We start from the raw sequence: 13600 nt of genomic DNA, 5'->3' as shown, positions 1-13600 counted from the left end.
GAAGCAATCTAGTTGTCCATCAACAGATTAATGGATAAATATATAAATGGAACATTATTCAGTCATACAAAGGAACAAATTTGAATCAGTTATAGTGAGGTGGATGAACCTAGAGCCTCTTACACAGAGTGAAGTAAGTCAGAAAGAGAAAAACAAGCACTGTATATTAACACATATATATGGAATCCAGAAAGATGATACTGATGAACCTAGCAGAGAATGGACTTGTGGACACAGTGAGGGAAGATGAGGGGGTGGGGGGGCGAACTGAGAAAGTAGCATTGACATATATACACATGATAAAGCATATATATGGGTTGGATGTAGGTCATGTGTAAAATAGATAGTCAAAAGTCTCTGCATAACTCAGGGAGCCCAGCCTGATGCTCTGAAATGACCTAGAGGAGTGGGATGGAGGGCAGGGAGGGAGGCTCAAAGGGGAGTGTGTGTGTGTGTGTGTGTGTGTGTGTGTATGCTGCTTAGTTGCTTCAATCATGTCTGATTCTGTGTGACCCTATGGACTTCAGCCTGCCAGGCTCCTCTGTCCATGGGATGCTCTAGGCAAGAGTACTAGAGTGGGTTGCCATGCCCTGCTCCAGAGGATCTTTCCAACCCAGGGATGCAACTGGGGTCTCCTTCATTGCAGACAGATTCTTTACCACTGAGCCATCAGGGAAGCCTATCTATCTATCTATCAGCCTAAATATGACTGATTTGAATTGTTCCATGGCAGAAACCAACACAACATTGTAAAGCAATTTTCCACCAATTAAAAAATTTAACAATAAGCAAATTTTTGTAAATGAATTTGCATTTCATTCTAACTGCAAGTGGAAACATCAAAGAATTCTAAACATTGGAATGACATAATTGAATTTCCATTTATGGAGATAATCCTTGCTGGCTCACAGAGAACTGATTTAACAGATAGATGGAGTGGTAGATGGAGGTCACCAGTCAGGATGCAGATGCACAGAACTGGTGAGTTACAGTGGTCTCCAGATATCCAGTGGTGGATGGCAGAGAAGTTGGAGAGGGATGGGTGGATTTTAGATGTACTTTGAAGGTAGGCTTCTTGGTGAATAGACTTGATGGGTTGGATGCAGGTCTTTAGGGAGAGGAAAATCCAGGATGACTCCCAGGTTTCTATCTTGAGTAACTGAGATGGAAAAGACTGGCTGTGACATATTGGGCATATTGGGCAAGGATCAAGGGTGCTCCTTAGGATATGCTCAATTTGCAGGTTTGGAGAATATCCAAGCTGGTAGTTGTAAGTGCAAATCTGGAGTTCCAACAAGAGCTCTGGGCCAGATCAAATCACCGCTATCCATTTGGAATTTAAGTTCATAACAAGTAAGATCATCTATTCATGGCCTTCCCTGGTGGCTCAGTGGATAAGAATCTGCCTGTCAATGCAGGAGACACAGTTTTGATCCTTGGTAGGGGAAGATCCCACGTGCCGCGGAGCAACTAAGCCAGTGCACCTCAATTATTGAGCCTGTGCTCTAGAGCCTGAGAGCTGCAACTACTGAAGCCCAAGTGCCCTACAGCCTGTGCTCCACACCAAGAGGAGCCACCATGATGAGAAGCCCACACACAGCAACAAAGAGTAAAACCCCTCCCCACTACTAGAGAAAAAGCTGTTGCATAATGAAGACCCATTGCAAACAAAAATAAATAAAATTATTTTTAATGCCTATGTTCAAGTAAATAGAAGACAAAATTTAATAAAAAAGAATAAAAGTACAACAATAGCATCAACATTTTGAATATTAGAGTATCTCAAAGGCTGGAGGAAAAAGTCATAGAAACCAGTGTTTCAGAGACTGAAACAAGGGAAATAAAACTGACAGAGCTCTCTCCATCTGTCATGATAGGATGTGAGCTCAAGGTCCTTCCACTCTGCCATCTTGTCCCTCCTCTCTTTCTCCATCTGTCTATTTTGAAATGATGAGAAATGATCTGAAGGAATAAGAATGGGAGCTAGAGAAACCGAAGCAGGGAAATGAAGGAAACCAATGCAAGGAGGTGTTCCTGAGCTCAACACTCCCATGGGTGACTATGACTCAATCCTGCTTGGACCCTCTGAGGAATCATTTGGACTACAGAGCTGAAATTCCCCTACCCGCTCTCCCCCATTGGTGAAGGGTTCCCAGTCATTGAAAAGCCCAATATGCCTGTTCATCATATACCAAGAAGGGCAAGGTTTCCTGAAGGAAGAAAACCTGATATGCTCACATTCATATTCAGGGCATTATAAAACCTGCAATTTACGTGTCTCTGGTTGAGTGAATTCATAAATTTTACTACAAGCGTTAACTAAAGTAATCCTCACAAAATGGACAACTGGTTTAAAAGCATCAGAATAAAGAAACTTGTGTTTGAATGTCCCCCTAAAAGTCTAGGAAACAGGAATAATAACAAGAAAATGTCATAGTTGATGCTTGAAAAAAGTATAAACTGCTATTAGTGATTCTTTGAAATACAGATTGATTTACATCCACTGTGGTTAACAATTAATCTTAACTGAATTGTATACTGTGTATCAAATTATTAACTAATGATACTATGAGTTCATCATGACTATCAAGACTTGTGATATTTTTATTTTACATCTGCCTTACCCTTTAGATTCATCTTTTGGAGTTCATGTTACAATATTTATAGTAAGCATGCATAGAATTATTAATATCTTTTATTGATAGGATTATATGTTTGGAAGTCACATTTCCAGGCTATCGGTTGGCAGAAGGAATAGCAAGAGAGGTTGTAAGGAATTGGGAGTGGATTTAACTGGACTTGGCAACTAGGATGATGGGACAAGATCAAGAAAGAAGAAATGACATGCAAGTGGGGGACACAGTGTATCTAGAAATTATCTAGAGATTATCTAGAGGGTGGGCTTCCCTGGTGGTTCAGCGAATTTGCTGGCCAATGTGGGATATGCAGGTTCGATCCCCTGGAGGAGGAAATGCCAACCCACTCCAATATTTTGCCTGGGAAATCCCATGGACAGAGGAGCCTGGCAGGCTATAGTCCATGGGGTCACAAAGAGTCGGACACAACTTAGTGACTAAACAACAGCAACACATCTAGAGCGTATCTAGAAGAGGAGGTGGTTTTGAGGTGGTGAGAATGAGGTAGGCTGTTGATGGGCATCCATGTATGGTGGTCTCTTAAGATGATCTGTTGTGTTTTCAAACAGAAGAACCTCTGACTGCTTGATCCTCTGAACTGGATTCAGCCACCCAGAGCCCAGACTGGATTTAGAGTCCACCCTCTAAGTAGTAATTCGTGCTTTGGACTGTGCCCCTCTCCTTGGTGAGGGTAACAGGGTGCCCTGCCTCAGAGGAGGTTGCAATGAACCAGCCAGGGTAGGAGACAGACTGAAAGACAACGGTGGAGCCTTCATCATTGCGGTAAAAGAGGAAGCACTTCTCTCCTTTGGGCTTATTGTAGAGATTCATGATATTTTCTTCCTGAAGGTACAAAAAAGGCTGGTTAGAGAGGATTTTTGGGAGGAGGGAGATAAACTAATTCAGCGCTGGCACTGTCCCCTTTCCACAAAGAGAGGGACAGCGGTAAGGGACACAGGCAGATGAGAGGGGGACGCCACAGGCAATCCACTGGTTTCCAGTTCTTGGCCCCACCCCAGAATCCCATCACAAGAGGTGCTTCTGATTCCTTGAATCAGAACTGCCTTCCTGAAAAGAGAAGGAGTTGTAAACTCTTTCATGGATGCACTCATCAGATGGTTCAGGCCAGTCTCACGAGGTTCCCCACCTCCAAGTGGGTTTATACATTACAGCTTCCATCAGAAGCAGAGGATTCATAACTACCTATCTGACTTTCAGAATGGGGAACATAAGCATGTCATCCACCAAATCCAATTAACAATCTCCCCTCTGGTCTCCACTGCCATTCAGTAGCTTTACTTCAGAGGAAGCATCCCAGAGCCTCAGAGGATCTCTGGGAGATGATTAAAGAGGACTGAGAATGGCCATTCTGAAACATTTTCAAGGATGTATTCTCTGGCTTGCAGAGTAAGCTCTTTCAGTAAAATGAGTCTTACACCTTCCAAAGGTCCCTTGTGTTGACTTGGGAATCAAGTCAGCTTTTCTTCTTTATGGTGAATATGCAGGATTGCAAACCTGTTTCTCTTTGGTTTGTTTGTTTTCTTCTTTCTTTTTTATTTTCTAAATTATGAAAGGATGCGGAGAAGGCAATGGCACCCCACTCCAGTACTCTTGCCTGGAAAATCCCATGGACAGAGGAGCCTGGTGGGCTGCCGTCTATGGGGTCACACAGAGTCGGACATGACTGAAGCGACTTAGCAGCAGCAGCAGCAGCATGAAAGGATGATAACATATTTACAGGAGACTTGGAAAATACAGAACAAAGTTACATATTATTCCACCATATGTTACAATTACTTTTCAGTTCAGTTCAGTTCAGTGGCTCAGTCGTGTCCAACTCTTTGCGACCTCATGAACCACAGCATGCCAGGCCTCCCTGTCCATCACCAACTCCTGGACTTTACCCAAACTCATGTCCATTGAGTCGGTGATGCCATCCAACCATCTCATTCTCTCTTGTCCCCTTCTCTTCCTGCCCTCAATCTTTCCCAGCATCAGGGTCTTTTCAAATGAGTCAGCTCTTTGCATCAGGTGGCCAAAGTATTGGAGTTTCAGCTTCAACATCAGTCCTTCCAATGAACACCCAGGACTGATCTCCTTTAGGATGGACTGGTTGGATCTCCTTTGCAGTCCAAGGGACTCTCAAGAGTCTTCTCCAACACCACAGTTTAAAAGCATCAATTCTTGAGTGCTCAGCTTTCTTTATAGTCCAACTCTCACATCCATACATGACTACTGGAAAAACCATTAGCCTTGACTAGATGGACCTTTGTTGACAAAGTAATGTCTAGCTTCTTAATATTAAATTAAGATTTTTAGTTGGAATTTCAATATCAAACTCTCAAAAGTTATTAGAATGAATAGACAGAAAAATAGAAGCATATAGTATACCCAAAAAGCACTATGGACCAATTCAATATAATTAAGATTATACAATTTTCACACAGTGGCAGGATACAAATTCTATTCAAGTTCCCATAGACTATAAACCAGGAGACCCTGGATCATCCAGGGACATAAAACAAGGTGCAAAAATGTCATGGTCTAAAGATATTGAAATCATACAGAGTCTGTTCTTCTATTACTGTAGAATTATACAAACCTATTACTTATATTCAGTAACAGATTAAATGAAATTGAAAGTTCCTTTCATTAATGTACTCTTCTAATTAGCTGCACAACCACTCACCTTAAGCTGCAAAGTGGGATAGCCCTGGATTTCTGTACAGTAGAGACAGAGATTTTTGTCCTTGATTCCCAGGTAATGTGGAGTACCATTTCCTTCCTTATTGAATTCCATGTCTCTACATGCTATCAAGGAAAGAATGACTGGAAACAGGGAAAATGGAAACAGGTGTCAGGCTCCAAGCAGTGAAAAGGCCATTCCTTCTGGTCTGACACTCACATCTAGGGGATAATGAGCAGCCAGGACACGCCCCCCCTCACAAAGTCTTCTCCCACTAGCCATGTGTCAGAAACCCTTCATCAGTTGGCTGAAATCCATTTCCTATTTCTTCCTTAATATCAGAGCCCCAGCTGTCACCAGGATATATTACTTCCCCAAAATAAAAATAAATTTCCCATCACACTTACAGCTAACTTTGACCATATGCTTAGTTTTAGTTCATGAGATAAGAGTGGAATGTTGTGTAGGATTTCTAAGAATGTTCTTCTTTAAAAGGAGTTCACTCAGTTGGAAGGAGCTTTCTTCTTATTCCCTGTCTTTATACCTAGATTGTGGTGACGGTGATCTTGAAGATGGTAAAGCAGAACCCTAGAATCCTTGGAATCTGGTGGCATTACAGAGGCACCTATGGGCCTTAGTCTGCCTTCTCAGGCTTCTTTTCCCTGAGAAAGAAAGGAATTTCTATCTTATTTAATTCCTGCTGGATGGTTTAGTCACCAAGTTATGTCTGACTCTCTTGCAATCTCATGGACTGAAGCCTGCCAGTCTCCTCTGTCCATGAGATTTCCCATGCAAGAATACTGGGAGTGGGTTGCCATGCCCACCTCCAGGGGTTCTTCCTGACCCTGGGATCAAACCCACATCTCCTGCATTGGGAAGCAGATTCCTTACTACTGAGCCACTGGGGAAGCCCCTAATAAATTCCTAGTTGAGTGGATTTTCTGTCACTATCAGTATAATTTAATTCTCAACTAATTTAGCAGATGATTCCCAGGAGCCTGCATGTTCTGCATCTATCCTTCTGGGTAGGGAGAAGGGAATTTATCCATTCAACATTCTTTGTTGAGTACCCACTCAAGGCTCTGGAGACTTAGCTGAGAACTAGAGACATTGTTATTGCCACCATGGAAAATGGAACTAAACCATGGAAACAGAGAAATGACCAGAACCACAAGTGGCAACACCTGTTTTGGGGAAACTGACAAAGGTCTGAGACAGTAGGAGAGAGACCAAGAAAGAGGAAGCGAAAAAGCAGAGTGAAGTTCAAGCCAAGAACTTAACACTAAGAGGAAGCCAGTAAATGAAGAAACAGGAATGTGGTGGTGGAGGGGTTTGGATGAAGAGTGTTGACAGGGAAAGGAAATGTTAAGACCCTTACATGGAAAGAAGCTCGGTAAGTTCCAGGCTCCAAAAATTAGATTGGTGTGCCTCAGATCTCCTCACTGCTCACTTTCCCCAAACTTCCACCCCCAAAACACAAATACTTGGAAACAATATTCTTCAATTAATGTGGTAAGAAGGTCACTGTTGATGGTTCGTGAAGATAGGATGCAAAGCTACACAAGTGAAGTGGGAGAGAGGGCAGTGAGGAAGTAATACAGTGTTCCAAGTGAAAGATGATATTAACTTAGAAATAAGGCTTATTTTGCACATAGACTCATCAGTCTCTGCTGGTGGATTAAATGGAGATCAAAGAAAAGAAGAAATAAGGATGCCTCCTGTATTTCTGGCTCCAGTGAACAGGGTGAAGAAGAAGATGGGGAAGACTGGGTCTGTAAACCGTTTTGAGAAGTCAGATCCACAGTTCCACTTTTGGAATAGATGTTAGAGATGTCTGCATGCTAAGTCACTTCAGTCGTGTCCGACTCTCTGTGACCCCCATGCACTGTAGCCCACCAGGGTCTTCTGTCCCAGGGATTCTTCAGACAAGAATACTGGTGTGGGTTGCCACGCCCTCCTCCAGGGGATCTTTCCAACCTAGGGATCGAACCCTCATCTCCTACATCTCCTTCAATGACAGGCGGGTTCTTTACCACTATTGTCACTGAGATGTCTGAGAGGACATCAAAAGGAAATGGGTTACAGAGACCTGTACATCAGCTCAGCAAACAGTTCAGGAAACATTCACTGAACATCCACCCTATGATAGTTGGAATTTAAAGGCCACTAGCTACTAGCCAAAATCTGTTTTTGTTTTGGCTCTGGACACAGAGTTAGACTACATTTCCCAGCATCCCTTGCAGTTAGCTACAAGTCATGTGACTCCATTTTAGCCAATGGTTATGAATGGGAATATTCCAGGCCATTTTCACGCTTGATCACAAAGCCCCTCTATACACACTCTTCTGCTCTCTATCATCTTCTGTCAGATGGAAACGAAAAAGGACATAGGTAAAATTTTCAGGGGAGACAGCTGGGTTGGAAGCATAAATGCCAGAATGAAGAGGCAACACGTCAATCCAAGAAACCAGCTCTGAGTCCCTTCAGAGTGGTGGGGTGATGGTTACAGATTGAGCTCTGAAAATTGCCAGCATTTGGCTATTTTACAGAGAAAGTGGAGTCAGAAGGTAGAGTGCAAAAGAAGAGCCAGTGAACCACATAGAACATTCTTACCAAAGGACGGAACAGAGAGTGTTCGAGAAAGAGTAATCAATTATGCTGACTGCCCCCGAGGAGAAGGAAATGGCAACCCACTCCAGTGTTCTTGCCTGGAGAATCCCAGGGACAGGGGAGCTTGGTGGGCTGCCGTCTATGGGGTCGCACAGAGTCGGACACGACTGAAGTGACTTAGCAGCAGCAGCCACTGAGGAACAAAAAGTGAGGACAGACAAATGAGTCTGGTGACTGGAAAGAGAAGCTAGAGATGAGTGGGCAAAGAACAATTCAAAAGTTTTATTGTTTGATGTAAGCATGGACATGTGGGGAAATGGAGACAAGCTGTGTACTTGACTATGACTGTACAGAGAACAGTATGTATATTACCACATAAGAAAATAGAACACTTGTAGAAATGAAATGTGCAAATCCAGAGGAGGTTTTTAGTATTAAGCCTGGAAACGTTCCATTAGTGCATGTCTAATCAGAGTTAGAAAGCAGACAAAGACAGAATAAGCAGGGGAAAGGGGAATGAAATCAAACATCAAAGGAACAAACAAGAAAGGAAAAGAAGCTGACTTGGATTGACTTTTTTTCCAGCTTTATTGAGGTATAATAGGCATGCAGTGGATTGATGGGAAGAAGGAATATTCCCCTATTATTAGAAAAGAGGACTCCAAATTTGAAAAATACAGGTATGGTAATGGAAAGATGAAACAGTTTAAATTTAAGGACAGAGGTAGCAATGGTTGAAATTTAGAAGAGAGAAATTCCAAGGAGAAGGTCAGCTGTTAATTGAATGAATAATCTCTTCTTAATCAAGGACATTTTCTTTTGGTAAGGAGAGCTCCAGATCCATCACACCCTCATTTCTGGGTACAGGTCTTCTTTCCTCATACCCTTTCCAGATAGTGTGAGGGAACCATCTTGCCCTTTCCTGCCTTTCTTGAGGACACTGAAGCTATCCCCAAGAATATGCTTCCCAAGCTCACACAAGCTTGGCCCCATCCCCAGTGGAGCTGATGTCCCTTTAAGGGCAGCACAATGGCTTTGATTGTCACTCACCAGGTTTAATGTTGTTGCTAGAAGGAACTGCTATTAATGAATTTCCTTTTACGACCCACACCATCTGCCGAGAATCACGAATGTGAAGGTAACTGGGATATTCTCTCACTGCCAGAAGACAGAAAATCACAAAATATACATGAGGTTATTGTAAATTTTAGGACTCCAATTGCAACTGGTAATAAAGGCCTTTGATTCCTAGGATTCCTAGGAGTAGATTTACTGCTCTGACAAAGAGTGGCTGTTGGAAAAAGGGAAGGGAAATAGGGCAGGAGCTGGTTTGTGAACCAACGCATCTGAAAGAAGCTACATGCACTCATAGTCCCAAGAGTCTTTCAAGATTCACCCTTTTTTCTAGGATTATCAGTGACTTGTCTTTTTGCTGATTGATAGTCTCTGGGTAGTAACAAAACAAAGTATATATAAATCAGTCATCAATACATTATTTCTTATTTACCCTCTTTATCAAAATAAATAAGTAGTTCTAGAACTCCTTATTTATTTTGAATGAATAATCTGGACTACAAGGGTTTCTTGTACTCTAAATTACAAAACAGAAACCCTTGTACTCCATTTCTTTGGGGAGACCAGATGGAAGTATTTCCAAGCTGGTTTGTGATTCACCACTTACACATAGGGCACTCCATGTTGGCTTCAGGGCTTTCTGTGAAGAGGACGAGGTAGACCAGATGGTGGAGAGGCTGTGGTCCAGCGGTTAGTCTTGTAGGGAAAGAGGGAAAGAAAATACGTTATCCATTTCTCTCCCTTCCCCTGGAATTCTGTATTAAAAAAAACTGTCCTGAGACCCTATCTTAGATGCACATTTGAGAGTAAGGATGGGAAAAGCATGTTCCAGGGCTGTAAAACCCAAGATGGAAGCTCCCATCACTGTCAGGGCTGAGTGGTCCTGGCTCTCCAGGCTGCAGTGACCCTGGGATGCCCTCTATCCATCACAGCTAGGATTGTTAGGAGATTTCAGTGCATCAGCTCAGGTACTAAGTCTCTGGATTTAGAGGAAGAAAGAGTACTTGCCTGTCTCCATTTAGCCACCAGCTATCCTGACTCCAAGCTTGAGCATCCTAAATAACCAGTAGCTACCCTGTTTTTCTGACTCACATCTTCCCCAACCCTTCATCCAAAGAGGCATCTCTGCACAAGGATGTCCACGGACCACATGAGGTATTTTGACTGTTAGGGGACATCTATCTCTGAGCTTCTGGTTAGGGAACCATGACACTTCCCCAAGAAGACCACAAACTCCCCACAGTGAGAACCAATTGTTCACATCCTCCTCTGCCTCAGGATATGCAGTGCCTGAATCTATAGTCATCCCTAGAGAAAGAATAAACCCACTACCAGCAGCACTCTGGAAGCAGTCTCAGTTCCTCTGACACTGCGTGTCTTGGACCAAGGCTCCCAGAGGTTCCTCAAGGCTGGACACAGAGCAGTGAAGGAAGGTTTCCCATACACAGTTTCTACCTTTGTCCAAAGAGATGCTCTTGTCCTAGAGCCCAATCTTAAGGCTCCACCTGCCCCAAGTGCCCTGTAGAACTGTCCAGGACTTCCAGGCCTTTAAATGAGTGAGGAAGGAGGGTTATTTCCTGGCTCTGGGTGTGCCCACTTTGGCAATAAAACTGGTCCAAGACAGAGGTCTCATGAGGATTCAGCGAGTGACTGAGAGGCAACACAGGTGTGGCCAGGCTGGGGTCCTAGAGAAACCAGAGGAGAGTAAACGTCAGGAAACACCGATGAGGAAATACAGAAAAGGCCAGATGCTGAGTTAAGAAGGAGAACTTCCTTCTGGACTGCTTTGGAGGCAGAGGTGTGGCTCACTTGATTCACTGATGGTGTGAGCCATGGCCTCATTCATATCCTATTTGGGGCAATCCATAGTCCTCCTTTCAGAGTTTTGCATAACCAACATTGAGAGCTCATTCTGTATCTGATAGACATGTATCTGATGAATCTTTCATCCTCTAGGAGCCATTCATCTTTATTTCTTATGGACGAAAACAGTCCCTGAGAAATGGCAAAACTTACCCAAAGTCATATAGCTGCTAAGAAATGTAGCTAAGTTAAAAATCAAGTCTTTCTGGGCTTCCCTGGTATCTCAGTGGTGAAAAATCCACCTGCCAATGCAGGAGACACGGGTTTGATCCCTGATCCAGTAAGATTCCATATGCCGTGGGGTAACTAAGCCGTGAGCCACAACTATTGAGCTTATGCTCTAGAGTCCAGGAATCACAACTACTGAGCCCACATGTCACAACTACTGAAGTCCATGTACTCTAGAGCCTGTGCTCCACAACAAAAGAGGCCACTGAAACAAGAAGCCTTTGTACCGCAATGAAGAGTAGCCCCCACTCACCGCAACTAGAGAAAAGCCTGCCCAGCACAAAGACCCAGCACAGCCAAAAATAAATAAACAAAAAAATTATTTTTTAAAAGTCAAACCTCTCTGTTCTTAACCACTATGTAGTGTGTTGCCTTTGGGTCATGATTTCCTGCACCCTGTGTTAACTGAGATACATAGGGAGCCTTGTGCTTGGTGGTGGATATTAAAAACTGCACTGTATCTAAGGAGACTCACTTAATAGGAGGAAATTTGGAGGTCTCCTGGCTTCCTGTCTCTGCTTCAGGAATCAGACAGCCTCAACATAGGTGGTGAAAGAGAACCATTACCCTTGAAACCCATATTGTTGGTCAGTCCTAGGTGGCGCTAGTGGTAAAGAACTTGTGTGCCATTGCAGGAGATGTGGGAGACCCTGGTTCAATCCCTCCAGCTGGAAGATCCCCTGGAGGAGGGCATGGCAACCCACTCCAGTATTCTTGCCTGGAGAATCCCAGGGACAGAGGAGCGTGGCGGGCTACAGTCCACAGGGTCACAAAGAGTTGACACAACTTAGCATGCAAACACGCAAGCCTAAAAGTAAAGAAGTATTCATTCCATGCCAAGATTTACTTCCACATTACTCACAACCACTAATCAGGGCTCTGTTCTCTGAAACCCACCACTGACTCTCTCCCATTGAGTACTGCAGTAGTCCCTAACTGGCCTCCCTGCTTCCGTTCTTACCTCCCTCAAGTTAAACTCCCGTCCAGCAGCAGTGAGCAGGATCAAAGATGTCAGTGTGATCCTATCACTGCCCTGCTCATAACTCTCCCATGGCTTCACAGCACACATAAACTTGCCATTGCTTATAAACTTGCCCTTGCTTGTCTCTCTGCACGTCTTCTATCCCTGCCCTTCCTACCCTCCCTGCTCTGGTGTCTTGCTGATTCTACACTCTGCCCCCAACAAAGAGCTCATCTTCTCAGGGAGCCTCTCCTGTTTCTCTGCAGGAACTGGGCTTTCCCAGACCTTATAGGGTCCACCCCCTTACTTCCATGCATTTGCAAAAAAAAAAAAAAACAAGCAGCCTCTAAATGATGTCTTCCCTGACTGCCCTGTCTCCAAGAGCCTGCACATTCATGCTCTGATTTCTAATTCTTCTCTATTATTTTCTTTATAATATGTATGTTGCCATCACCATGGATATTTATCTGTGTATGTACATATGTATATATGTATGTACATAGACACGTATGTATGTGTGTATTGTCCTCAGCACCAAAATGCCAGCTTCACGGGGCCAAGGAACTTGTCTGTCTTGTTAACTAGATCCTTAATGTCTGAAATAGTGTCTCACTTATTTTGGGAAATAGTAAAATTTATTAAATAAACAAAGGAATGAATGGAATATTCTATGAATAAGAGGAAGACTGGGAAGAGAGAAAGGGAGAGAGCTGCCTTGGAGGGGCATCTGTTGAGATGAGAGGCAAGTTCCTGCCCCCTCATGGAGAAGAGTCAGGGGTTGCTATCCCATAGCAGAAATAGACTACCCCAAGAGGATCTCTCAAACAGTAGAGGAGACTAGGAACTTCACCTTCAGCTGGATGACTGATATACCTGGAGATCCTCGGGCTCACCCTGGCTCCTCAGCCAAGACAGTGTAGGGAGGGAGTTCTTGGGAAGCCTTGTATGGGTTCCAGCCTTGAACCCAAGACACTGTACACCCCAGTTGGTCCAAGAGCATCCAGTTTATGCCCATTTTCCCAGGGTGATACTCGTTTGGGTTTTATTATTTTGGGTTTGGGGGTGTTTTTTTGCAGGGGGATATTTTTGTTTTGTTCTGGGTGGGGATTGTTTTTTGTTTTGTTTGTTGTTTGTTTTGTTTTGACTCTGCTGCATGGCTTGTGGGATCTTAGTTCCCCTAGACCAGGAGTCAAACCCAGGCTCTGGCAGTGAAAGCGCTAATCATTGGACAACCAGGGGATTCCTCCTGTGTAATTCTTAATAGAGCTCCTTTCACTCTCTTAAGAGTTCTGGCCACCTCATAGCTCTAGGGAAATTACCTACATAGGGAAAGGCAGAGGAGAAATAGGTCTACCTTTCTGTAGAAACCATGAGAAATGAAAGCTCAGGGATTTCTGTGTTGTCTATCACCAGGAAGAAATTGAATCTCTGACATCAACATGGCCACTCTAATGCTGAAAGGCAGAAGATATTAGGATGAGGTGAGGAGGTCAAGGCAATGCTTGTGGGGCCCAGAAATTCATCAATGTGCTTGGAAAAATA

At 43.6% G+C, this 13600-nt stretch overlaps 1 protein-coding gene across 2 annotated transcripts; it reads right to left on the bottom strand.

Annotated features, from left to right (window-relative positions):
• Positions 1-2677: 2677 nt before the first annotated feature.
• IL36B (interleukin 36 beta) lies at positions 2678-10553 on the bottom strand. Of its 2 annotated transcripts, none has more exons than XM_002691350.6 (5): positions 10462-10553; positions 9614-9702; positions 8983-9090; positions 5326-5465; positions 2678-3479 (listed from the first exon to the last, which is right to left on the bottom strand). In XM_002691350.6, the coding sequence occupies exons 2-5, from the start codon at positions 9627-9629 to the stop codon at positions 3267-3269; spliced, it is 477 nt and encodes a 158-aa protein (XP_002691396.1). In that variant the 5' UTR covers positions 9630-9702; positions 10462-10553; the 3' UTR covers positions 2678-3266. The 2 variants fall into 2 exon arrangements, with proteins under 2 accessions (XP_002691396.1, XP_010808395.1); XM_010810093.4 differs by having other exon boundaries at positions 10339-10524.
• Between the last annotated feature and the right edge of the window lie 3047 nt (positions 10554-13600).

Source organism: Bos taurus, chromosome 11 (genome assembly GCF_002263795.3).
Source record: "Bos taurus isolate L1 Dominette 01449 registration number 42190680 breed Hereford chromosome 11, ARS-UCD2.0, whole genome shotgun sequence".
In the NCBI taxonomy this organism is placed as follows: Eukaryota; Metazoa; Chordata; class Mammalia; order Artiodactyla; family Bovidae; genus Bos; species Bos taurus.
Note: the sequence above shows the minus strand (reverse complement) of the source record. Positions and strands in the feature narration are given on the sequence as shown.

Bases quoted from the DNA above. Each gene is read 5' to 3' on its own strand.
- IL36B (XM_002691350.6), bottom strand. The intron at 5,466-8,982 runs GTGAGTGACAAT...CCCTGTTTCCAG, and splicing joins TAGCAACAACATTAAACCTG to TCATTCTTTCCTTGATAGCA. The intron at 3,480-5,325 runs GTGAGTGGTTGT...TTGTACCTTCAG, and splicing joins ATCCCACTTTGCAGCTTAAG to GAAGAAAATATCATGAATCT.